Raw genomic sequence first — 27130 nt, forward strand, 5'->3', positions numbered from 1 at the left:
CAGGATAGTCCATTGGGCTACAAGGAGCCTGTTTTCAATGGAGTCCTGGGGAGAAAAGCTCCAGAAAAATACACAGTACACATTGCAATGGACATGGCTGTGGTGAATATGTATTTTAAGAAGAGGGAGGAGCATAGAGTGACGTACAAGAGTGGAGGAAGATGCACACAGGTGGATTATATCCTATGTAGGAGGGCCAGTCTGAAAGAGACTGTAGACTGTAAAGTGGTGACAGGGGAAAATGTAGTTAAGCAGCATAGAATGGTGGTCTGTAGGATGATGTTGGTGATCAAGAAGAGGAGGAGGAGTGTGAAAGCAGTGCCAAGGATTAAATGGTGGAAGTTAAAAAAGGGTGATTGTGAGGTGGAGTTCAGGGAAGAGTTAAGACAGGCACTGGGAGGCAGTGAAGAGTTACTGAATAACTGGGTAACTACAGCAGAGCTAGTAAGGGAGACTGCTAGAAAGGTGCTTGGTGTGACATCTGGACAGAGGACGGAGGACAAGGAGACCTGGTGGTGGAATGAGGAAGTACAGGAGTATACAGAGGAAGAGGCTGGAGAAGAAGTGGGATTGTCAAAGAGATGAAGAAAGTAGACATGAGTATAAGGAGATGAGGTGCATGGCAAAGAGAGAGGTGGCAAAGGCTAAGGATAAGGCATATGGAGAGTTGTATGAGAGATTGGACACTAAAGAGGGAGAAAAGGACCTATACTGATTAGCTAGACAGAGGGACAGAGCTGGGAAAGATGTGCAGCAGGTAAGGGTGATAAAGGATAGTGAGGGAAACGTACTCACAAGCAATGAGAGTGTGTTGTGCAGATGGAAAGAGTACTTTGAGGGGCTGATGAATGAAGAGAATGAGAGAGAGTGAAGGTTGGATGATGTGGGGATAGTGAAACAGATTAGCAAGGAGGAAGGAAGGACAGCTATGAAGAGGATGAAGAATGGAAAGGCTGTTGGCCCAGATGACATACCAGTGGAAGCATGGAGGTGCTTAGGAGAAATGGCAGTGGAATTTTTAATCAGATTGTTTAATGAAATTTTGGAAAGTCAGAGGATGCCTGAGGAGTGGAGAAAAAGTGTTTTGGTACCTATCTTTAAGAATACAGGTGATGTGCAGAGCTGCAGTAACTACAGAGGGATAAAACTGATCAGTCACAGCTTGAAGTTATGGGAAAGAGCAGTGGAAGCAAGGTTAAGAAGGGAGGTGATTATTAGTGATCAGCAGTATGGTTTCATGCCAGGAAAGAGCACTATAGATGCAATGTTTACTCTGAGAGTGTTGTTGGAAAAATACAGAAAAGGTCAGAAGGAGTTGCATTGTGTCTTTGTGGACTTAGAGAAAGCATATGACAGGGTGCCTAGAGAGGAGTTGTGGTATTGTATGAGGAAGTTGGGAGTGGCAGAGAAGTATGTAAGAGTGGTACAGGATATGTACGAGGGTAGTGTGACATTGGTGAGGACTGTGGTGGGAGTGACAGATACGTTTAAGGTGGAGGTGGGATTACATCAAGGATCAGCTCTGAGCCCTTTCTTATTTGCAGTGGTGATGGACAGGTTGACAGATGAGATCAGACAGGAGGCTCCGTGGACTATGATGTTTGCAGATGACATTGTGATCTGTAGTGAGAGTAAGGACCAGGTTGAGGAGACCCTAGAGAGGTGGAGATGTGCTTTAGAAAGGAGAGGAATGAAGGTCAGCAGGGCTAAAACAGAATATACGTGTGTAAATGAGAGGGAGGGTAGATGAATGGTGAGGATGCAGGGAGTAGATTTGGTAAAGGTGGATGAGTTTAAGTACTTGGGATCAGCAGTTCAGAGTAATGGTGAGTGTGGAAGAGAAGTGAAAAAGAGAGTACAGGCAGGGTGGAATGGGTGCAGAAGAGTGTCAGGAGTGATTTGTGACAGACGGGTATCAGTAAGAGTGAAAGGGAAGGTCTACAAGAGGGTAGTGAGACCAGCTATGTTATATGGGTTGGAGACGGTGGCATTGACAAAAAGGCAGGAGTCAGAGATGGATGTGGCATAGTTAAAGATTCTAAGATTTGCACTGGGTGTGACTAGGATGGACAGGATTAGGAACCAGTATATTAGAGGGTCAGCTCACGTTGGACTGTTTGGAGACAAAGCAAGAGAGGCGAGATTGCGTTGGTTTGGACATGTGTTGAGGAGGGATGCTGGGTATATTGGGAAAAGGATGATAAGGATGGAGCTGCCAGGTAACAGGAATGTGGTGAGAGAGGACTTGCAGGCGGTTGGTGTGAAAGAGCAAGATGCAGAGGACAGGAAGAAATGGAAACAGATGATTCGCTGTGGCGACCCCTAATGGGAACAGCCGAAAGAAGAAGAAGATGATGACATTGCCCATATACATTACAGATTATCTCATAGGAATACAAAGTAAATATGATAAGAAAAGATTAACAATGATAGAATACATCAGTATAGTTCATTAAACAGCAATAAACAACACTTTTTTTTTTTTTTTTTATACAAAAGTAGTAGCATAGGCTAAATAGTTCAATAGAGCTGTTGAACTATAGGAGGCAGTGATGGCGTATTTAGTTCTAGGAGAGTGGGAAGTGGCATTAGAAGGATTAGGTAGGATGGGAACAGGAGCATCTCCACTGTGAAGTTAGGCGCGAGTTCAGCAAGGTTTTAAATGAGGAGAGACTGCTGGCGATGCGGATAGGAGATGCTAGAGAATTCCAGAGGCATGCAAGAGAGAAGGACATTAGGTGACTCCTGGCTGGACGTGTGGGTTTGTGCAATTTAATTAGTTTTTGGGAATTAGATCTTAGAAGTCGTTCTGGTTCATGCATTTCAAAGGTAGTGGCTAGAGAGGGAGAAAGAGAGGGGTTGTAAATGAGTTTCTGTGCTTGGATGAGTTGGGTATAAGTGAGGAGGTTAGATAGCTCAAGCCAGTTTAGTTTGTGAAGAGACTTACAATGGTGAGAAATAGCTCTTAGACCTGCAGCAAATTTTGGTATCTTGTTATATAGCAAGTGGAGAGTTTTTTTGAGGGAGGATTGCAGGTTGGTGAGGATAGATGCACCATATAGGAGGGATGGGATGAGATAAGTATTGGCTAGTATGAGCCTGGTGGAAGGAGAGAGAGAACAATTATGGTGGTATAGCATACCAAGTCTTTTGGGGGGTTTTTTGATATTTACTTGTAAATGTTTTTCGAATTTTAGTTGATTATCTATGAGTACTCCTAGCAGGTTAGTGTCAGAGACCATTTCTAGGGGACTATTGTTTTTGCTGGTGATTATGAATGAGTGTTTATCTAGGGAGGAGGTTTTGGAGGCAGTGAACAACAAGAAGTTATGTACTCACCATAATGTTCGATGTATGCAGTCCATCTCGCCTCACATTCTTACCCGTGGGTTCAGAGCTGAACCTTGGCTCCGACTCGGCCATACTCTAGCTCAAAGTCTTCATTTGGCTCGTGGCTAAGAGGTATCCCATGCTGCACTGCTCCCTTTCCCCAGATCTTGTTTGCTGTAAGCTCAGGTAATCACACCCCACACAGACAACACAGAGAGGGGAAGAATCAGCCCAAAAACAAAGGGAGTACTGAAACCAAAATTAACCTCTAGGCCCTCCAGGAAGGGGAAGGCGGGAGGGTAAGTAAGAATGTGAGGCGAGATGGACTACATACATCGAACGTTATGGTGAGTACATAACTTCTTGATGTTATGTAGTCCAATCTCGCCTACATTCTTACCCGTGGGACAGCGGCTCAGTGGAAAATACTCCTGAGCACTGTGGAACCAAAGGAAGATCTGCCTCTGGATATCAAATCCAATTTGTAGCGACTGATAAAGGTGTGAGGAGATGCCCATGTAGCCGCAGCACAAATATTATCCATAGACATCCTGGCCTGAAATGCCATAGAGGTAGACACTGATTGTGTAGAATGAGCCTTCACCTTAAAAGGTAATTCCTTACCGCTTGAGGCATAAATGAAGGAAATACAACTAGAGATCCATCTGGATAAGGTTACTTTAGAGATAGGAGACCCAAGTCTATTGTCTGAAAACAAGACAAATAGCTGATCTGATTTCCCAAGATCCTTCATTCTATGTAAACAGAAACGCAATTGTCTATGAACATCTAGCTGATGGAATTTGAATTCTGCCTTATTAGAAAATTCTGGGAAAAACACAGGCAGCTCAATAGACTGGTTGAGGTTAATAACCAAAGCAACTTTTGGCATAAAGGAAGAATTTGGTCTGAGGGAAACCCTATCCTTGTGAAATGACAAGTAAGAAGGTCTAACTGACAAAGCTTGGAGCTCAGACACTCGCCTAGCTGAAGTGATGGCTATCAAAAAGATAGTCTTCCATGACAAATATTTCAAGTCACAAGTAGCTGCAGGCTCAAAGGGAGACAAAGTGAGACACTGTAGCACAAAACTGAGGTCCCATGGCATTACAGGATCAAAAGACTGGGGGCTGAAGCATCATAGTGCCCTTTAAAAATGCCTTACAAAGTCTATGCGTCATTAGTCTGGGTTCATTAGCGACATGAAAGGTGGAGATGGCCGCTAACTGAACTTTAATGGTTGTGGCAGCTGACCCCTGACTGAAAAGCATGGAGAGAAATTCCAGAACTGATGAAACTGGTGCAGTGTAAGGGTCAATCTGCCTTTCATGAGCCCAGATGGAGAATCTTTTCCATTTACTGGAATAAATCTTCCTAGTCGAAGTCTTATGGGAGGAAGACAGAATATGAACTACTTACGGAGGAAAATGATGAAGCCTGACTAGTGATGGAACTGGAGAAGCCAAGCTGTCAACCGGAGGGTCTGAAGAGAGGGATGGAACTGCCCTGACATACGAGTCAATAGGTCTGGCTGTGGGTCCAGAATCCAGGGGTCGTCCATGAGATAGGGATGGTGAAAGGGGAACCAAATTTGACGAGGCCAGTGTGGAGCAATGAGAATCATTTTGCTTCCCAAGAATTGTGCTTTCTGAGTAACCTTTGCTATCGGAGGAACAGGTGGGAAGGCATAAAGTAGACCGGAGGGCCAATCGTGAATAGAGCGTCCCTGGGTATCTCCCCGTGAGGGGGGATGAGGGTGAAGTAGCTGCTGCACTTGGTACTGAGGGGACTGGCAAATAGATTGCAGCAAGGCTGACCCCATCTGTGGAAAATCTGCTCCGCAACCTGCTTGTTCATGGACCACTCGTGAGGCATCAGAATTGCTCTGCTCAACCTGTCGGCAATCACGTTGGACTTCCCTGGAATGTGCATTGCCACAAGAAAGCATTGGGAAGACTCTGCCCAGTGCCACACTCGAATAGCCTATCTGCAAAAGGGATACGACTTGGTCCCCCCTGTTTGTTCAGATACCATACCACCGACATGTTGTCCGAGTGGACTGCAAACATCCCGAGGGGAAGAAAGCTCTGGAGTGCTTGCAACACTAATAGCACTGCTCTCATCTCCAAGACATTGATATGCAAATGTATCTCATGCTCTTGCCACGTGTCTTGGACTGTCCTGCCGAGATAATGCCCCCCCACCTATCTGTGAGGCATCCGTGGTAACCGTGGCAACTGGAGGAGGTGGAACGAAGGGCTTTCCCACAGTGAGATTGCTGGTCTGAGACCACCAGCATAGATCCTGCTTGCAGTTGTCTGCAATCATAATAAGATGGGAAAGCGGAAGGTGTTGTAGGAACCACTGAGCAAAAAGCAGCCACTGAAGGAGCCTCATGTGTAGTCTTGCAAGAGGACTAGCATAATTGTGGCAGCCATTGTCCCTAACAATTTGAGAACCGTTTTTGCCTTTACCTTTTTCAGTGGAAGCAACGCGTAGACCTGTTGTTGCAAAACCTGAATTCTTTCTCGTGGTAAGAAAGCCCTCATGAGCACGGTGTCTAACTCGGCGCCTATAAAGGTGACATGCTGCGAGAGCAACAAGGCAGACCTTTCCCAGTTTAGTGTGATACCCAATCGTTGACACAGCGCAATGGTGGCGTCCCTGGTCTGTAGTAGTAGATGCCTAGGTGGTGGCAGACAGGAGCCAGTCTAGGTACGGAAACACTTGGAATCCCTGATATCTCAAGTGAGCTGTCACCACTGCCATACATTTGGTGAACATCCTGGGGGCTGTGGTGAACACCCTGGGGGCAGGGCTCGAAACTGAAAATGACTGGCTCCCAGCCGAAAGCGTAAATGACTTCTGGATGCCCTGTCCATCTTTATATGGTAGTAAGCATCCTTGAGGTCGATGGAGCTCATCCATATTTCTTTCCCCAACAATAGGAGAATAGACTGCAAAGTGACCATTCGAAACTTGGACTTTTTTACATGGAGGTTCAAGCGGCTGAGATCCAAGATGGGTCTTGGGTCCCCTGTTCTTTTCGGCACCAAAAAGAATCTTTAGTAAGTCCCTAATCTGAGCTGGTCTGAGGGGACATGCTGGATGGCTCCTTTTGCTAGCAGCTTTTGAACTTCTGAAGCTGCAGAATCCCTTTGACTGGGTGGAGCATCTGGGATTCTCTTGGTTGGCGGGGGATGAGAAGAGAAGGGAAAATGATATCCTTCAGAAATTATCTTTAATACCCACTCGTCCTGGGTGATGCCTTGCCAGGCTTCTGGGTATAGCGAAATGCGTCCCCTGACTGGCTCTGGAGAAGTGCAGTCAGGCCTCCCATCAGGAGCACTGGTAGGAGGAACCACGAAAGGAATCGTGGTCCCCCTGGTTACGCGGGCCTCCTCTGCCACTAGGGCAGCATCTACCTGAGTTACCACCCCCCTCCCCTGCCTCTGGAGGGGGAATCACTTTGTGCGTCTTGAAAAAACCTCTGCGGCTTTCCGAACCACATTTTCCCACCCTTCTGGCCCTTGGGATAAGGTGTAGAAGGCATGGAAAAATGGACTCCCACGGCAGACAGGGTTTTTCCTTCCTGCTCGCACCTAGTGAGAGTATCCTTCACCTTGGTTCCGAACAACGATGAACTGTCAAATGGGGCATTGATGAACGTAGATTGAAGGTCTCCACGAAATTACACAGGCGCATCCAGGAGTGCATTCTAAGAGAGACTCCTGAAGTCGCTGCCCTACTCGCTCCGTCGGCTGCATGCGAGATCAGCCTCATGGAGGAGTTAGTAATGGAATTTAGGGTAGACATCTGGGCATTGACCTTTTGAGCCACTGCGTCAGAAACATTGCCCTGCAGAGACTCTCCAAGCTCTTTTAGGAGATCGCTTTGGAGCTGTGTAAAATGTGACAAATAGTTCAGCAACAGCAGAGTAAAGGCAGCTGAAGAAAACATATGCTTCCCATACCAGTCCATGGTCCTTGACTCCTTGTTAGGGGGATGGACGGCAGATGAAGTCTCAACTAGTTCCTTCTTGGTGGCCACTGCCACCACCATGGCATCTACTGGAACGCCCTTTGTGAGAAATTCCTTGTCAGCGGGGAGGGCAGAAACTTGTTGGGTCTCCTGGGGACTGGTTCCACAGTGTCAGGGGTTTCCCACACCCTTCGACAAATAATATCCAGGAGTTCATCGAACGGGGGAGAAACCCAAGAGGTGGAGGGTTGAGACCCAAAGGCCTTCAGGAACACTGACTCCTCCTCAGAGGGAGATTTGGAGAGCCAGTCGCCTCTCTGCTTCAAGATCTCCAGGATATCTGAGAAAGAGATATCTTCAGAGGACGACTTGGGGGACACCTCTGAATCCTCGAGGTCGGTGTCCGAAGTGATAGACTCATCCTGGGAGTCAATGTGCTTCCTCTTGCACACACTTTTTCTGGGGGGCTCCTCAGGCAAACACTCTGGGGAGACCTCAGAAAGTTGGGGACCACTCATGGAGGTATCCTGAGGCCTTGGATCTCCGCTGTCCAAGGACAGAGGGTGATAAAAACTGATACCGGTGCTGGAGAGGGTAGAGTGTTGGTGCCATCAGACGCAGCTGAGGACCTGGCCATTACACTCCACATGACCTCGAAAGCTGATCCCCCCCGGCTCCGAAGAACGACTAACCATGGAAACCCTCGGAGCCGAAAGGATAAGGTCTGAAGCCGAGGCAGGGCCCAAGCTCACTCGTGCCGAAGCACCGAGCAGGAGGCTCGGAGCCGAAGAAGATCGAACAGAGACCTCTCCCTCGGGTCTGACCGAGGAACTATGAGCCCTGGACCCCACAGACGGAGCTGACGGGGTCAGAGCGGAGATTGGAACAGAGATGTCAGGATGGGCTACTAGAGCCGACACAAAGCCATCAGACGGAACCGACAACTCTGACTCCGAAGGCCGAGAAAGGCTTGGAGGAGGAACATATGAGGATGGATGGGTGACAGGCTCTGGGGCCGATTAGGCTGGAGCCGAAAACAATTTGGCCAACACCGGTGACTGGAGCAGTCTCTGTACCACTCTATCCACATCATCGTCTGAGAGAGTCCTGGAGGACCTAGAGGATAAGGTCTGAGATCTGGACCTCCCTACAGAAGGAGACTTATGAGAAGGAGAAACCGGTCCAGAAACTGGAGACCGGCTGCGGACAAGTATCTCTGTCACTGAGAAACTGGGAGCCCATGTTGACTTGGTCAATTCACCCACTCCCTGCGGCCCAGAAGCCAATGGAGCCAAGGAAACTGAAGTAGACTTGGCAACTTTCTCTGGCGGCTCCGATAAAAATGACGGAGCCGGAGAGCGTATTTTTGATTTAGAGGTCTTATCTGATTTAGAGGGAGAGGACTTAAAACTGGAAGCCCTCTCCAAGTCTTCTTTGAAGGAGGGTTTCAGTAATCCCTTCAGAATCAGTTTGTTCTTCCTCTTGAAGAACGCATGGGCTAAAGGAGTGACAGAACACACAGGATTCTTGGAGGTGGATAGCCCCCAAGCAATACACACACACACACACACACACACACACACACACACACACACACACACACACACACACACACACACACACACACACACACACAGTGCCCATCAGTAATAGACATTTTATATCCACACATCACATTTGTTGAAGCCAGAAGGCTTGTGTTCTTTTGTAACCTTAGATATATTGGTATGACACTGCACACAATATCAGAAGACAAACCAGACACCAACAACAGAAAAACACGGGAACTATGCCTCTTAATTAAACGGTCATAGAACAATAAACACCACAGGGAAGAAAGGACCTCCAGCTTAAATGGCCATGACAAACAAAACAAGGGAGGACTAGATCCTCTAAGTAGACGGCCCTAGCCCAAAGGGACAGGGCAACACCGGAACAAGCACACACAGGGAAACTGGACACACACAACTAGAAGGGAGGACTAGGTCCTCTAATTGAAACGGGACTAGCCCGTAAGAAGGGAAGAAACGCAAACGGGATACCAAGACAAAAAGCCAACAGGCTACACAAACAGTTGTTTTTTTTATTAAAAAACAGAGACTAGCTATGAAAATAGCTTTTGCAGCAACAAAACTACTAAAAAGTAGAAGAAAGTTATACTTAGCCACGGCAAAGAGCGAGACCACATCTGAGCTGTACGAGCAGGAAACGAGATCTGGGAAAAGAGGGCAGTGCAGCATGGGATACCTCTTAGCCACGAGCCAATTGAAGACTTTGAGTTAGAGTATGGCCGAGTCGCTCCGAACCAACGGGTAAGAATGTAGGCGAGATTGGACTACATAACATCATACGTTTAGTTTTGTTTGCATTAAGAGCAGATAGTTATCTAGCATCCACTGCTCAGTATAGAAGGCGCTTTGGGTAAGTTGATTTGGAGTAGGGATAGAAGAGGAGCAGATAATGGTAGAATTGTCAGCATATTGGATGAGACTGGAGTTTGGAATGGCTTGGAAGAAGTTGTTAATGAATATGCTGAATAGTAGGGGGCCTAAAATGGAACCTTGGGGAACACCTGTGGGAGTATTAAGGAAGGGCGAAGTGGCTTTATTCCATCTGACTGCTTGTTGTCTGGTTGTAAGGTATCTGGAGAACCACTTGGTACAGGAAGGGGAACAGGTTTAGTTCAGAGAGTTTATTAAGAAGCAGGTTGTGGGAAATAGTGTCAAATGCCTTGGAGAGGTCGGGGAGAAGGGTGGACAAAAAATGGCCGGAATCGCTGGCTTTAATTGTTTCAAGGAAGGAGAGGAGGGCAGTGGAGGTGCTATGACTGGCTCTGAACCCATGCTGTTTGGGGGTAAGAAGCTAGTTGTTGATGAGATAAGGTAAGAGTTGTTGGTGGATACATTTTTCAAGAAGCTTAGAAATAGGGGATAAGATAGTAAAAGGGCGGAAGTTTGGAATGTCATTATTATTGCCTCCTTTATGTAGAGGAATAATAAAGGCTTTCTTCCAGAGCTGGGAGACCTGGCTTTCTGAGATAGACCGATTAATCGGTATGCTGATAGGGACAGCAATGGCTTCTGCAGCTACTTTTAGGAAGTAGGAGGAAATTTCATCAGGGGCATTGGAAACAGGTTTTAAATTTAGAAGTTTTTTTATGATGGACATACAGATGGGATTGACAGAGAAGGGTGGAGTTTGGGGGGCAAGGGATGCTAGGGGAGGAAGGGATGGGTGCAGGCTGAGGAGGGGTCATAGAGGTGTTGGTGAAGGACGATGTTAGCTTGCTTATGGACTCTATATAGAAAGAGTTAAGTTGGATGGCTAAGTCCATGTCAGAGGCATCTGGGTTAGGACAAGGGTTTTCTTTTTTCCGGGGTTGAGGAGAGATGGGATTCCTTTCCAAAATAGTTTGGGATTGGTGTTGTGGTTTGTTTGGAGAGTGGAGAAATAGGCTTTGTGGTCTGAGGTAATAAGTTTTTTGACTTTATTTTGCAGTGTTTTATATTCGTTAAGGGTGATAGTGGTTTTATTTTTATGGTAACGTGTGCAGGCTTTGTCACTGAGTCGCATAGTAGCTAAGGTGTTTTCAGTTAGCCAGGGGGCAGGGTTATTTTTTGTATGTTTTGTTTTTAGAGGGGCAAAGGAGTTGAGCAGGTTTGTGAAAGTACAGTTAAAGTATGAGAGCGCATTATCTAGGGGAAGAGTCTTTAATGCCTTCCACTTTGTGCTTTTTAGTGCATTTGAGAAGGTTTCAGAATTGAAGTTCTTTAGGCAGCAAGTGGAAATACAGGTGTGAGTTAGTGGGAAAAAGTGGGGAAGTAGCCAGCTAGTGGGTCTGGGAGAAAACTGCTATCAGAGATGTAGTGAGGATGGATACTAGATACCAGTCTATTGTACTTCCAGTAATGGAGGTCTTGGTAGGCCTGGTAGTGGAATTGATTAGTTGTGTAAAGTTATATAAGTTAATACTGAGTGAGTTGGTGGGAGATTGGATTGTTGGTGGGAGATTGGATTGTGGCCCAGTTTATGTTCACGTCCCCCAGGATTATGGTTTGGTGAGCAATGTTGGTGGAGACCCAGGAGAAAATATCTTCAAGGGATGAGATATTGTCTCCAGGGGGAATATAGAGGGAGAGAACAAAAATGAGTGTATGCTTGTTTAGGTGGAGTAGGGCTGGTATCATTTCTGCCTTGTCATATTTGGGAAAGGTTTGGTATAGGGGGTGACTAAGAAGTATGCTAAGTAAAGGAGTGGTTCACCACCCCCTTTTTTGTGTTCTATCATTCCTTAACATGCGATAGTTGGGAGGAGTTATTTCAGAATCTTTTATGTTGGGCTTAGGGACGTTCTAGCAGTGGTATAGGGAAAGGATTAGAGTGGTCCAGAGGGGTAAAAATGGCACCACAGGAAGGAAGGGAAAGTTAGTGAATCTGGGGAAGGGGTTGGAAAGAAAAGAAAGTGAATGAAACTGGGGGTTTGGACAGAGAGAGAATGGATATGGATGTCACAGTGGCCTAGCTGGTTGGAACCAGTACTGACAGGGCCAGGTCAGCAGTGTGAAGCAGCACGGAAAATAACTATCAGAAAGGACGCAAATTGTGAAAATCAGAGCTGAAGAGGTAAAAAGAGAGCAAGCCAGAGATGGAAATGTTGCAGATATAAATTTAAAAACAGGAGACAAAGGGAATAGAAGGCGTACTAGGGGTTAAACACTCTAGAATGTGGCTGGCTACATTAAACCTACATATACTGGAACTACTGAGAGTTAAAACAACATTAAACTAAAAGCTATTGGTACTATTGTCAGTTAAAACAGCAAGGAATATGGTAGACTGCTGGCATTGTGCTGCCTCCTGATGACCAAAGTAAGTTACTACAGCCAGAAAAACTAACCTGCATGTATGCTCACCTGCCCTGTAGTAGTATTTTAAAAATGCTTTATTGCATTAGGTAGCATTAAGTACCAAAATGCTTTTTTAATAAATTGCTACTTTGGAACACTACCTGGGTTTCATGATTTTTGGAAATTATTGTGACTGAGCTCATCAATGAAGTTTTTAAGACCACTCGTTTCTTTTTTTATTAACTATAAAATAGGATCAAATGTAGACTCTCACAAAGTAAATATTTTTGAAAGCAGCCTGGCTCCGTTTCTGTGATGCTGCAGCTCGATACATGTCATATCAGTTCTGGAGACAAAGCCTGTTGAACACTATGGGCAAAAGAGGAAGGATTAGAAACCTGCAAGAGTGTCAGAGCTACCCAATATGCCTGCTGGCCTTAGTCCTACTGCTGATTTTGATGCGCCTCCTCGTATTACATCAAGGCAATACTCCTACACCACATATGACAGAGGTGATCATCCAGAAAGCTCAAGTCAGGTATCCCACCTGCGACCCAGAGGGTGACAGGACTAACAAGAAACAGTACAAAGGGTTAGTCAAGGTAAAATCACTTTGGCTAGCAGATCTAGGAGACCCTCGCTCTCTGATATCCGCTCTGTGGAGGAATAAAGACACCTAGTTGAAATTTCAAGTACTCAAGTTAAGCAGGTAGATAGACAAGTGTTCTTGTTCTAATCAGTCTACCTACCTACTTAACTAGAATAAAATCCGTTGTACTCTGCCTCCACCACATATGGAGATGCCTTCACTTTTACACCTCCTTGCTTAAATATACTAATTCCATATTTGCATACCTGTGGAGAAATGGCAAACATCCTTAGAAATACAACAGCCAGCTCCTCATTTCATATGCAGGGCTTTTTTGACACACAAAAATATAATCAGCCAGAACTAAAACACCTGTAATCAAATGGTTACAAAAATGAACAAACAATACAAAAACATATCACATAAAATTCTGCAGTACACTAATATCAAATCTTAAACCCCACCAGCAACAGGAAAAACCCCACAGCATCCATGTGTTGATAAAATGGAATTTTGTTAATTCAATTTCACCGTTATCAAATTCTATGCAATAAGAATTAACACATCACACTTTTGCAATTTTTCATCAAATATGCATGCTGATTTCATTCTGGAATATATTTTCTGAATGACTGATTAAAGTTTATTAAGCTTAATATTTGCTGCAAGAGCTCTGCTCAAAACTATTTTCTAAACATTTTCACAATGCAGTGGTAAACTGCATACCTTTCATCTATTTCTTTGTTTCCCATTTGTTAACCAGGTTGGAGCACTGATCCTTGGGATCATTTGCAGGATTTTAAGGATGTTCAAATTGTGTTTGCTCCAGGTGTAACTATGTACTGCTGTGTCAAAGGCAGCTACCACAACTGAGAAACAGCTGTTGAAGTACTCAAACTTAAATGCCTTTGGGCTGGATGACCTACATATTATACTGGATGCTCCCAAAGCACAGAATATTGAAAAGTATACCCCTGTAAAACAGTATACTCACGTGTGGCAAATGGACAGCAGAGCTGACCTCTTCCAATTTGGCAGAGAAAATGTTTGCAATGCTCTCTAATAAAAGGCGGCAAATGTCTTTCCAATAATACCTGCTTTACAGTATGCAGTTCTGAAAATGCACTCAAAATAGTAGTTACGTCATCTAAGACAGAGCACAGTGGTATTTATGATCAGCATTTTCTGTCATTTTACCACAGTGATTGTCAGCCCATGTGTTCGCACAACTCTATTTCAGTTATCGCTTATTTGTGAAGCCAGCACATCATGGCCACAGCTAGCACTAATATCCTTATTTTTGAAGTATAGGAATCTGCAGTCATAATGCAACACTAAGCAAATTAAATACATTAAAAAACTCACATTATTCGTTTGTATACAGTGCCTCATATTTCCACACTCGCTTTCTTCAGCAACAATCCTAAGGGAAAAAATGCATGTCAGTTATCCCATTATATCGGTTTAGTCTGAAAAAAAATATTTAAGCAGCAATTTTCAGGAATATCAGAATATTCATGAGCACTTTGGTCTACAATTAAACAAATCAAATGGAATGTACATAAACTCACAAACGGAAATGAGGGTTATGTTGGGCAACTGCTGTAAATTAAGAATTTATGTGAAGAAGGTTATTTTAACTTCTTGGCTAATCTTTACCATCTATTTAACACTTAGACTGTGTGTCAGAAATTTGACAACTCCATGCAAGCAAATATTTTAAATATACTAGGACTGAGTCAGCAATCACACAGTAGTTCAAGAATTTTAAAGAAATGCTGCGTTGTTTAATTGCTAGCATGAACAGAGTCCTTTTCAGACAAGTCAGAAAATTAGATGCAAGATACAGTGTTTCATTGCTCTTTGAAGTATGGTTGAAAAACCCACAAAAAGTGGGCTTTCCAACTAATTTGTAAGGAAACAGTCTTGCATGGTTGTGATTTAAAATAGTGCAACTCTAACAAACATCAAAAAGTACAGTTGTGTAAAATCTTAAACCATAACAGTAGATGTCCTTTTCAGTGTTGCAGTACTCATCACCTCTGGGATCTCCTGCTATGGACAGCCCAACATCCGGCCAGTATACCAAAGCCTTCATTACTTAGGGAGTGCTGTACGTCAGATGTATGCTACCCACACAAGCGCAGGGCATAAGGGTGACATATGTGTGCTCCCAACTCAGAAATGAAGTGCACCATGAGAACTAAGACCCCCCTGTAGAAGGGAGGACATGCACAACCAGAAAAAAGGAAGGAAGGCAAAGGAGGAAAGGAACCTCTCAGCAAGTTTGAAAATATCACCCATGCAAAAGGAAGAGAACAAGGTGCAGGAGTGGGGTACTGAATACTGCAACAGTGAGAATAAAGACATCTACTATTATGGTAAGATTTTTACACAAGTGTACCGTGTCCTTCCATATCACTGCTGGGGGAATACAAAAGTTACAGTGAAGGAAGGGAGGAGGAAGGCAAAGAGGAGTCCTTTGTAAACCCATGCAGGATAGCCTTGGCAAAACCTGCCCTGGATCTAGAAAGGACACCCAGTTTGTAATGTTTTGTGAAAGTATGAACCAAAGATCAAATAGCACCTTCAAGGATGAAGTTGGTGTCCAAACCTTTGAAGAAATCTCCTGAGGAAGCTACTTTCTCTAGTAGATTGTGCCCTCACAGGGGCAGACAGCTGTTTACCATGAAAAGAATAACAAAAGGAAATGGCCTTAGAAATCCAGGAGGAGATGGTTTGCTTGCAAACTGCCAAACTCAATATCCTGATATGAAAAGAAACAAAAAGCTAATCAAAAGGCCCTTGTTTTGTCTAAATAATATTGAGCCATCTGTGCAAGTCCAAAGTATGAAGAACTTTCTCACTAGCACATTGCGGAGAAGGGTAAATGGAAGGAAGCTGGATAGATGAAGGGAGAGCTCATTAACAACAAGATTTGTATGGAGTGAGACCCAGTCTCTATGAGAAAACAAAAAAGGCAGGACCGCCATCAAGGTCTGTATTTCAGAATCCCTTCTGGCAGATGTTAAACCAACCAATAAAGCAGTCTTTCAGGTGCAATGTTGCAAAGAGGAGGAGAAGGAGGCTGGCTCAAAAGGAGGCTGAGTCAGCTTTTCAAGGACAAAATTAAGATCCTAAGGAGGAATGGGCTTTCCTGGGGATCTAATATGAAGGATGCCATTAAGAAACTACTTGACCTCAAACCCAGAGGCCAAAGGAGGAGTAAGTGGAAGACAGGCAGAAATGGCTAACAAGTGTTTTTCACTAAAGAATATGCCAAGCCAGCATATAGTAGTTACCAGGTAAGAAAAAACCAGGGGGGACGTCCACTGAAAAGGGGTCCTTGGTTATGTTTAAGACAGAAAACAGAAAATCTCTTCCATTTGGCCATATATGATTTTCTGGTCTCCTGCAGGATCTTACACATGACCTCAGAAAACTGGTGTCAGAAAGGAATCAAAACCCTATCAACGAAAGCATCAGTTGAAGAGTGGACAAATGAAGGTGAAGGAGAGTTCCTTTGTCCTGTGTAAGAAGATCCAAGTGGTGAGGTAACTTGTGATGATTGCCCCTGAACCGATGGAACTGGAGGGGAACCAATGCTGTCTGGGCCAAAAGGGAGTTACCGAAGGACTTTTGGAGTGTCTATCGATTTTGTGAAGTAACCCTGGAAGAAGAAAAAGGGAAGGAAAGGCATACAATAACATTCCCTTTCAAATGAAAGACATGGTGTCCTCCAAGCCAAAGGCTTGGGACTCTGGAATAGAACCGAGGGAGTTGCCTGTTCAGATGGGAGTCAAAAAGATCTACTTGAGGACTACCCCACCGATGAACTTTATATAGAAATATATCTCCGTGAAGCATTTATTCATGAGACTGTGTTCTGGATCCATTGAGAATCTGTCACAGGATTGCATTCTGAAGGTCTATAGACTGCCTTGTAGGGTGACCTGCAAATTGATGGCTTTTTCTAATGCTTGAAGGGCTAATATGCAAAGAAAGTAAGATATTGTGCTGCCTTATTTATTGATGTACCGCAAGACTGTAGCATTGTCTGTATAAACCTTCAAGGGACCAGAGACCCAGAGTGCACGGAAAGCCTGAAAGGCCAGAATGAGAACTCTCATTTCCTTGATGTGATCCACCTTCTGCTCAGGGGGACAAAGGGCCCAGCACCTTCAGGGTGCCCTAAGTGGCTCCCCATCCCAGCTCTGCATCTGTAAAGAGTTCCTGAGATGGCTGAAGAGGGTGGAAAGGAACACCTGGATCAAGAGATAGCTGTGAATTTCAAGTATGAAACAAGGGAGTAGAGGAATGAGATGGTCCAGCAGGTGGAGGTGTTGAAGTCACACTGATTTTAGGTACCACTGAAACTTCCTCTATAAAACTTGGCCCAAGGAGGTATGGGGACAATGGAGGCCATGAACCTCAGAGCTCCGAGAAACTCCATGGCTGAAAGAGGAAAGGGGAAGCAGGGACAAAACATGGGAGGCAGGATGAGATGCCAGCATTGGAAAAGTCTGGGATCTGCAGCCGTGGAAAACGTGATACTGAAATGGAGTCAACATTTACTTCTGAAAGCTGATAGTTAACCCCAGGGCTGTGCAACAGAAGCTGGGCAAAATGAAAATCCTGCACCAGCTTGGAATGGGACTGAGTCTGCATCAAGATATTGTCCACATAAGGACATATTTGAATGCCTTGAAGCTTGCCAAAGGTGAATATAGGGGGTAGACATTTGGTGAACATCTTTGGGGCTGTGGAAAGCCCAAAGGGCAAAGCAGAGAACTGAAAATGAGGGGGAAAACACAAACACAAAAATCTCCTGACTAAAGGGTAGATAGAAATGAGTGTGTAAGCGACCTTCAATTCCAAAGAAACCAGCAAGGCTTGAGGGAACAACAGAGGAAACAGACAGGATAGGTCTCCAACAGCCACCTTTTCTGTGAACTAGAAACATCAAGGAAATGGTATCCTGTGCCCAGCAGACCCTCCAATACCCCATAGAAAATGGGGAAGCCATGCTGATGCAGGTTGAGGAATTCTGGAAAAGCAGGGAAGGGCCCTCCAAGTCATAAAGTAACCCTGCTGGAAGATGGATAGAATGCAGGTGTCTGTGGTGATCAGCTGTCAAATAGCAAGAGAAAAAGAAAGCATGAGGGCAAAAGAACCTGGCCACGAGGGAGGGCAGACAGTCAAGATGGATGTAGATTTGTCCGGAAAGGATTGCTTCTGGGGTGTGGGTGTCTGTAGACTTGCCGGAGAAAACTCGCCTAGGAGCCTTCTCAGCCTTGTAAGATCGTTTAGGCAGCCTATGCAAAAAAGCAGTCTTACTAGGGTAATTTCTCTGAAACTTACGAATACGGGAGACAAAAATCTGCTTCAGATCTTTCATGACCCTACCTTGATCCTGTAGGGCCAGCCACAGCAGTACCCAACAAATTCTGGTTATCCAAGGGAGCATCCAGAAGTTCTGCCTTGATATCATCCGTCAAGGCCTCAAGGCAAACAGGAAAAAAAAAATCCAAATCCAAGAATGCCAATGCTTTATTATAGCAAAGCTTTCGGATACAAATCCTTCTTCAGTGCATCATACAATCTATAACATTCTTTCTGTTTTTATAAAACTAGATTAAGATCATGTGAGCATGGCCAGCTAATCACATCATCTCTACAATAATTCAGTTACCCATTTTAGCTTAAAGGCATAACAATTCCTTAAAAAGCTTCCTTAAAAAATACTTAAAACATACTCTCAACTTAATTTATAAATACATACCAGGACTTAGTAAATCAAAGTCTCTCAGCTGGATCAAGAAATCATTTGTATCCCTTATATAACTCTGATTTTGTGGCAGAAACAAACACTCTTGCAAGTATACAGAAACAGGTTCTATTACCCAGCATCTCTCTGAGACTATAGGTCCCATGGGTGGCTGGGTCAAAGATTTATGGATCTTGGGTATTCAATAAATTACCAGAGTTTTGGACAAGGAATAGTGAAAAAGTTAAACAACTCTATGCTTATACTATTAGTTAATTACATATCATAGATAAGCATATTATATTCACTTATGCATTTAACATCCATTAAACTTATTCTCTTAAAAGTGTTTGCATCATCCAACAAAGCTTGCATTGTTGACATATCTGTTCTATCCATTATAACAGTTGTGCCACTCTTTATTTTCTTGCTTTATATTTTGTACTTTTAAATTTAGGATGATCGAAACAGTGTACAAGTAAGAGGGGTGATGCTAATAACCTATTAGGGAATAAAGAATATGCATGGATTTTAAGACTGCAAGCAGATGTACGACCAGGGTTGAATAACATGGTTAGCATCAAGCCAGTTCTAGCAACCAAACAAATGCAACTGCATTAGGCTTTTAAATATATATATATATATATATATATATATATATATATATATATATATATATATATACACATATATATATATATATATATATATATATATATATATATATATATATATATATATATATATATAAGCATTTTGAAGTTGTAGGATATGCAAGTGCAATATGTTTTGTAAAAAATATTTTACTAGTATTACGTTGACAGCATGTTTTAAGTATTTTTTAGGAAAGTGTTTTTAAGGAATTGTTATGCCTTTAAGCTACAATGGTTAATTGAATTATAGTAGCGCTGTTGTGATTAGCTGGCCATGCTCACATGATCTTAATCTAGTTTTATAAAAACAGAAAGAATGTTCTAGATTGTATTATGCACTGAAGGAGGATTTATATCCAAAAGCTTTGCTGTAATAAAGTATTGGCGTTCTCGGATTTGGAATTTTTTTCCTGCTAGTCAGCTTTTATTTTCTAACTTCTGGTTTAGCACTACATCAGCCTTTGGTCTGAAGGTCTGAAGGCCTGAAGGCAAAGCCGGGAGCAGCACCTCATCACAGAGCCACAGGCAGCAGCCCTATAAGATACATATACTGCATTTGATAGAGTGACGGACAGCCTGAGAACTGGAACTGTGCAAAGACAGAGCCTAAGGCTTTACCCTCAGAGTCAGGCATATCAGAAACAAATTTCCTCACCTGGGAAAGAAGAGACAGTATATATCTTGTCATACAAGTCTGGTAACTGATGGCCCTGAAGGCCACACTAGCAGAAGTATATATACCTTTTAACCAATCCTCTCCAAGGCTCTACTGTCCTCATCTGAAGGAAAGAGCTTGGAAGAAGGCAACAGCCTAGAAGACTTACCAGTAGAAACAGAAATTGACACAAAAAATTATTACAGAAGTGAAGGGCACAGGGGCAATATAGTTAGTTCAATGTGGCGTTCGCAGACAGAGAAACACTATGAAGATGGAGGAAGGGACTTAATGAAGGAAAAATCCAGTGGTGGAAAAAAACAGAAAGAGAAGAAAGGAAAAATGAGAAATTTAAAGAATCAGAATGGAAGATTATGAGAAAGATAAATAGATAGAGATCTCTCAGGGTAAGGTACCTGCTATGTCCCCAAACGAAAAATGTCAATACCAAGGTGCAGGTACTCCACGAATATCGAAGCCAACCATCAACCAAAAAAGCAAAAAATCAATAAAAATTTTTTTATACTTGAACAGCAAAAAAACTTTATTCCATGGGTTGTTAGCGCTTTCATGTCTACTCTGGACGCTTCTTCAGACTTTAGTAAAACACTTCATCACTTCTGTATTTAAATACATATCAATTAAACAGTTAACCAATGAAAGCCTTTGTATGAATACATAACTATAAAAAGTCAGAAACATCTAAATAAAAAGTCAGAAACTTATATTGTGAAAATTAAAAATTCAAAATTCAACAGTGACACTAAAATGGATGTAGTAATAGATTATTACTGTTAACATTTCAGATGGCAAATAGCAGTTAACAGTAATAATCTATTACATCCATTTTAGTGTCAATGTTGAATTTTGAATTTTTAATTCACAATATAAGTTTGACTATTTATTTAGAAGTTTCTGACTTTTTATAGTTATGTATTCATACAAAGGCTTTCATTGGTTAACTGTTTAATTGATATGTATTTAAATACAGAAGTGATGAAGTGTTTTATTAAAGTCTGAAGAAGCGTCCAGAGTAGATGTGAAAGCGCTAACAACCCATGGCTTCGATAGTCGTGGAGTACCTGCACCTTGATATTGATTATGAGAAAGAGTTGCAGAAATCTCAGAGTGATTAAAGTGATTTGGGACACAGAAAAAGTAGTACAATGAAACGAAGTGTTAAACAGCTCATAAACTCATGTCCACAAAAGCTCACGTCACTGTACTTTACTTACTGAAATATTTTCACTTTTACTTGGATTTTTTTTTTTTAAGAATTGCATCTTGAAATGAGGAAAAAAAAAAGGGTAGTTTTGATAACCACTTGTGTCAATCTTCTAATAAGACTGATTTTTCCACTATCTGAATGCAACAACAAAGAGTTACAGTAACATATTGCAGCTAGATTCCATCTTACACTCACAGTGGTAAATGCAGTTGAGGTTGGCCCCTAAATTCTTTAAGTAGCTTAGGCATAATGGTTAAAATGTTCACCTTACAGACACAAGGTGCAGGTTTTGATTCTCAGATTGGTTAATTGTCTAGGCTTAAAATGGCCCATAAAGACAGCTAGCCTAGTACTAATTGATGTATCTATGAACCCTACAAGGCAGTAGATAAAATCATCCCTGTCTTTACAGCCTCAGACTACCTCTAGCAGTATTTTCGCTCTGCTCTAATACCATGTCCTACAATTTCTTGGTAAAAATCCCAATATTTTAGTCACTTTCCTTGCAAATTGCCTATATAATTATTAGTCATATTGCTATGACTCAATCTTCTCTAGCCCAGCACTTTTCACTCTCTTTCAGCAGCTGCTGATATCCTACTGAATATTATAGCCTCAAACGCTATTACCATGAACTGTTTCTTAATATACCACTAGAGGTCCTCTGTCTATCTGGTTTCAACCTCTTGTACTCCATGAAACAGTTTAGCAAGGTCTTGTTCCTATAGTTAAGTTTCTCCTTCCCATTTTTCAATTATCCTGGCTATTCTCCACACCTCTTTCTCCATTTACAGATAGTTTTTTTATTGCTTCAGCAGCAATAAATTCTTGTGAGTGAGGATATTATTTGAGTGAAACTGAACAGGTTAATGGAATGGGGTTGAGGGGTCTGAGATAATGCTTTGGGGTGTGAGGTCTACTCCATTCACCATTGCTATGCTCAAGTTCACTCTGCTCCCCTCCCTGCCCCAAATTCTCAACCACCCACCCCCACATCAGTTGCATCCTCCAAACTCCTCCCACAACAACCAACCCCCCCTTCAACATACACAATTGGCCAATCCATCTCAGCTGAAAATTTCATATCACCTGATCACCTATCAATCACTGCACATTTCTAGCACCACTCAAATAATCACACCTATTTACTGAAACCACTATACTACCCCCTAGAATCACTCTTCCTTCCCAGTTTAGTCAATATGCTAATTCTCCACATTGCTCTATCACTGATACTAATCTCTTACCTCTACCACATCCTACCTCTATCCTCTACCACCCACCACAATACTTTCCCAATGACAGTGCAACTAACCCTCAATCACACATTCTTTAACCAGAAAATCTTACGTAGTCTCTCCTCACTATCTATGACCACCCTCTCAAAATATAACTGCATCAGAGTCCCATCAACTCCATACACTAAATGTTAACCATAGAGATAAATCCAAAAAATGGTGCAACTTCCCATATGTCTCATCCACTCTCTCCCGCTATGGGGATATCCACCCTAACCCCAGACCATTTTCAAACACCAACCAAGCCCTAATCAACCCAAGTTCCACCCCCACACACTTATCCTCCACTAATTTCCCCCCAAACTTCTTTATTAAATGTACACATATGACAAATGCAATCTTACATTTACATAAATGAAAAACATACAAAATATCACTTCAGTTACAGTTTACATCACAGACACCATTGAAACAAATGTAATTGTAAATATAATACATCACTTAAACATCCAGTCATTGTTAGTTAAGCATTATATAGCTCATTCAAATTCTGCCTCTCAAACCTCGTTCCTGTACTGCATATACTGTTCCCACAATTCCTATTTTTTTCTGTGTAGTGTGCTCCTTCCCTTTTGTAGAGATCCCAATTCCAGTTGTTGTATCTCTGTTACTATATTCACTACTTCTAGTAAAGTTGGTTTGTACTTTGATTTACATCTGGTAATTGCTTTTTATTGGCAGCCGCCATAATTAGACTCAGCAAGGCTTTACTATGTCTAGGCAATTCTGATTCTTTGGCATAACAAAATAAATCTCCCCAGTCAGTCCAAACCGTTTTAATGGCTTGTATCTTAGTATTCATATCCATATAACAAAACAAAAAAATATACTCACCATAACGTTCGATGTGTGTAGACCATCTTGCCTCACATTCTTACCCGTGGGTTCGGAGCCGAATCTCAGCTCCGACTTGGCCATACTCAAGCTCGAAGTCTTTCAATTGGCTGGGCTAAGAAGGTATCCCATGCTGCACTGCTCCCTTTCCCCAGATCTTGTTTGCTGCGAGCTAATCATTCACTCCTCCACATACAACAACATATAGAGAAGGAAGAACATACTAACCAGAAAGGAATTTGAAACCATACCTAACCCCTAGGTCCTCCAGGATGGGGGAAGGAGGGGGGGGTAAGAAAGAATGTGAGATGAGATGGACTACCTACATCGAACGTTATGGTGAGTACATAACTTCTTGATGTTATGTAGTCCAATCTCGCCTACATTCTTACCTGTGGGACAGAGTCTCCAGCACCTGAATCCTGGGAGGCTCAGTGGAAAATACTCCTGAGCACTGTGGAACCAAAGGAAGACCTGCCTCTGGCCACCAAATCCAACTTGTAGTGAGTAACGAAGGTGTGAGGAGATGCCCATGTAGCCGCAGCACAAATATCATTCATAGACAACCTGGCCTGAAAAGCTGTAGATGTAGACACAGATCGGGTAGAATGAGCCTTCACTCGGAATGGTAAATCCTTGCCACCTGAAGCATAAATGAATGAAATACAACAGGAAATCCATCTGGACAAAGTGACTTTGGAAACAGGAGACCCAATCCTGTTTTCTGAAAACGAGACAAACTGATCCGATTTTCTAAGATCCATCGTTCCATGTAAATAGAATCGTAATTGTGCACATCCAGCTGATGAAATCTAAATTCTGCTTGTTCGAGAACTCTGGAAAGAATACAGGTAGTTCAATGGATTGGTTTAGATTACTGACGGAAGCCACTTTCGGTAGGAAGGAAGGGTTAGGTCCGAGAGAAACCCTGTCCTTATGAAAAATCAAGTAAGGTGGTCTAACTGATGAAGCTTGAAGCTCCGAGACATGTCTGGCTGAAGTGATGGCCACTAAACAGATCATCTTTCAAGTCAAATATTTAAAATCACAAGTGGCTGCAGGCTCAAAGGGGGGTGAAGTCAGATATTGTAGGACAAAATTTAAGTCCCAAGGCATAACTGGTTCAAAAACTGGAGGATGAAGCAGCATAGTGCCCTTCAGGAATACCTTACAAAGTCTGTGTGCCATGAGACTAGGCTCATCAGCGACATGAAAAGTGGAAATAGTCACCAACTGGACTTTAATAGTTGCGGCCGCTGATCTTTGGTTGAAAAGCAGAGAGAGGAATTCCAGGACTGACGAAATTGGAGCTGTATAAGGATCAATTTGTCTTGCATGTGCCCAGATGGAAAATCTCTTCCATTTGCTGGAAAATATTTTTCTGGTGGAAGGCTTATGGGAAGAAGACAGAATATGAACAACTTCCGGTGAAAAATGATGAAGCCTGACTAATGATGGAAGTAGAGGAGCCAGGCTGTCAGCCTGAGGGTCTGAAGAGAGGGATGGAGCTGCCCTGACATATGAGTCAGCAAATCTGGTTGAGGGTCCAGAATCCAGGGGGCGTCCACTATGTAAGGATGGAGGAAGGGGAACCAAATTGGACAAGGCCAGTGTGGAGCAATCAAAATCATTTTGCTTCCCAAAGATTGCGCTTTCTGAATAACCTTTGTCAGCAGAGGAACAGGAGGGAAGGCATACAGTAGACCGGAGGGCCAATCGTGAACTAGAGCGTCCCTGGGTGACTCCCCCTGAGGGGGGATAAGGGTGAAGTAGCTGCTGCAGTTGGTATTAAGGGGGCTGGCAAATAGGTCGCAGCAAGGCTGACCCCACCTGCGGAAAATCTGCTCCGCAACCTGACTGTTCAGGGACCACTCGTGAGGCATCAGAATCGCTCTGCTCAACCTGTCGGCAATCATACTGGACTTCCCTGGAATGTGCGTTGCTACAAGAAAACGTTGGGAAGCCACTGCCCCACTCGCATGGCCTCTCTGCAAAGGGGATACGACTTGGTTCCTCCCTGTTTGTTTAGATACCATACCACCGACATATTGTCTGTGTGGATCTCAATTGTCCCGAGAGGAAGAAAGCTCTGAAGTGCTTGCAACGCTAGTAGCACTGCTCTCATCTCCAGGACATTGATATGCAGATGCATCTCGTGTTCCTGCCACGTGCCTTGGACTATCCTGCCTAGATAATGTCCCCCCACCCTATCAGGGAGGCGTCTGTAGTCACTGTGGCAACGGGAGGAGATGGAACAAAGGGTTTTCCCGCGTCGAGGTTGCTGGTGTGAAGCCACCAGTGTAGATCCTGCTTGCACCTGTCTGTGATTATTACGAGATGAGAAAGAGGAAGATGTTGCAGAGACCACTGGGCGAACAGTAGCCATTGAAGGAGCCTCATGTGTAGCCTCACCAAAGGAACCAGCATAACTGTAGCAGCCATCGTGCCCAACAATTTGAGCATCAATCTTGCCTTCACTCTTCTCAAAGGGAGTAACGCGTACACTTGCTGTTGTAAACTTTGAATCCTTTCTCTTGGTAAGAACGCCCTCATGAGCATGCTGTCTAACTCGGTGCCTATAAAGGTGACACGCTGCAAGGGCAACAAGGCAGACTTTTCCCAATTTAGAGTTATGCCTAACTGTTGACACAGTTTGATCGTGGCATCTCTGGTTTGTAGGAGTAGATGCCTGGTGGTGGCAGAAAGGAGCCAGTCGTCCAGGTACGGAAACACTTGGACTCCCTGATGTCTCAAGTGAGCCGTTCCTACTGCCATGCATTTGGTGAACACCCCGGGGCTGTGGTGAGACCAAAGGGCAAGGCGTGAAATTAAAAATGACTGGCTCCCAGCTGGAAGCGTAAATGACTTCTGGATGCCCTGTCCATCTATATATGGTAGTAAGCATCCTTGAGGTCGATGGCGCACATCCACACTTCTTTTCCCAACAATGGGAGAAAAGATTGCAACGTGACCATTCGGAACTTGGACTTCTTTACATGGGTGTTCAATCTGCTGAGATCCAAAATGGGTCTCAGGTCCCCTGTTCTTTTCGGCACCAAAAAGAATCTAGTCCCTAATCCGATCTGGTCTGAGGGGACAGGGCTGGATGGCTCCTTTTTCTAGCAGCTTTAAAACCTCTGAAGCTGCGGAATCCCTTTAATTGGGTGGAACATCTGGGATTTTTTTGATTGGAGGGGGAGCTGAAGAGAAGGGAATGCGATATCCTCCGGAAATTATTTTTAATACCCATTGGTCCTGAGTTGTACTTTGCCAGGCCTCTGGGTATAGTGAAATCTGATCCCCGACTGGCTCCGGAAATGCACAGTCGGGCCTCCCATCAGGAGCGCTGATAGGGAGAACCACAAAAGGAATCGGGGTCTCCCTGGTTACGCGGGCCTCCTCTGCCCCTAGGGCGGCATCTACTAGAATTACCACCCCCCTCCCCTGCATCTGGAGGGGGACTCACCGTGTGCGTCATGAAAAAATCTCTGATTTTTTGAACCACATCTTCCCACCCCTCTAGGTCTTGGGATAAGGCCTAGAGGGTAGGGAAAAGCGGACTCCCACAGCAGATAGAGTTTTTCCCTCTTGCTCGCACCTAGTGAGAGTGTCTTCACCTTGGTTCCAAATAAGGAGGAACCATCAAATGGGGCACTGGTGAACGTAGACTTGAAGGCCTCCGCAAAATTACAGAGGTGCATCCAGGAGTGTCTCCTAAGAGCAACTCCCGAACTCGCTGCCCTACCCGCTCCTTCGGCTGCATAAGAGATCAGCCTCATGGAGGAGTTAGCAATAGAGTTGAGGGCAGACATCTGAGCGTTGACCTTCTGAGCCACCGCATCAGAAACGTTACCCTGTAGAGTATCTCCAAGCTCTCTCAGGAGATTTCTTTGGAGCCGTGTAAAATGAGATAAGTAATTCAGTGACCGCAGTGTAAAGGCCGCTGAA

The 27130-nt window shown here is 43.6% G+C and overlaps 1 protein-coding gene across 1 annotated transcript in view; it reads right to left on the reverse strand.

The window, feature by feature from the left end:
- DLGAP5 (DLG associated protein 5) overlaps window positions 1-27130 on the reverse strand; it is a 467701-nt gene that overhangs the window by 204686 nt on the left and 235885 nt on the right. The window contains exon 5 of the mRNA XM_044073570.1: window positions 14113-14170. Coding sequence (XP_043929505.1) covers window positions 14113-14170 — 58 coding nt within the window. The remainder of the gene's footprint in view (window positions 1-14112; window positions 14171-27130) is intronic.

Source organism: Protopterus annectens, chromosome 6.part0 (genome assembly GCF_019279795.1).
Source record: "Protopterus annectens isolate FY-2018-M chromosome 6.part0, PAN1.0, whole genome shotgun sequence".
Lineage (NCBI taxonomy): Eukaryota > Metazoa > Chordata > Ceratodontiformes > Protopteridae > Protopterus > Protopterus annectens.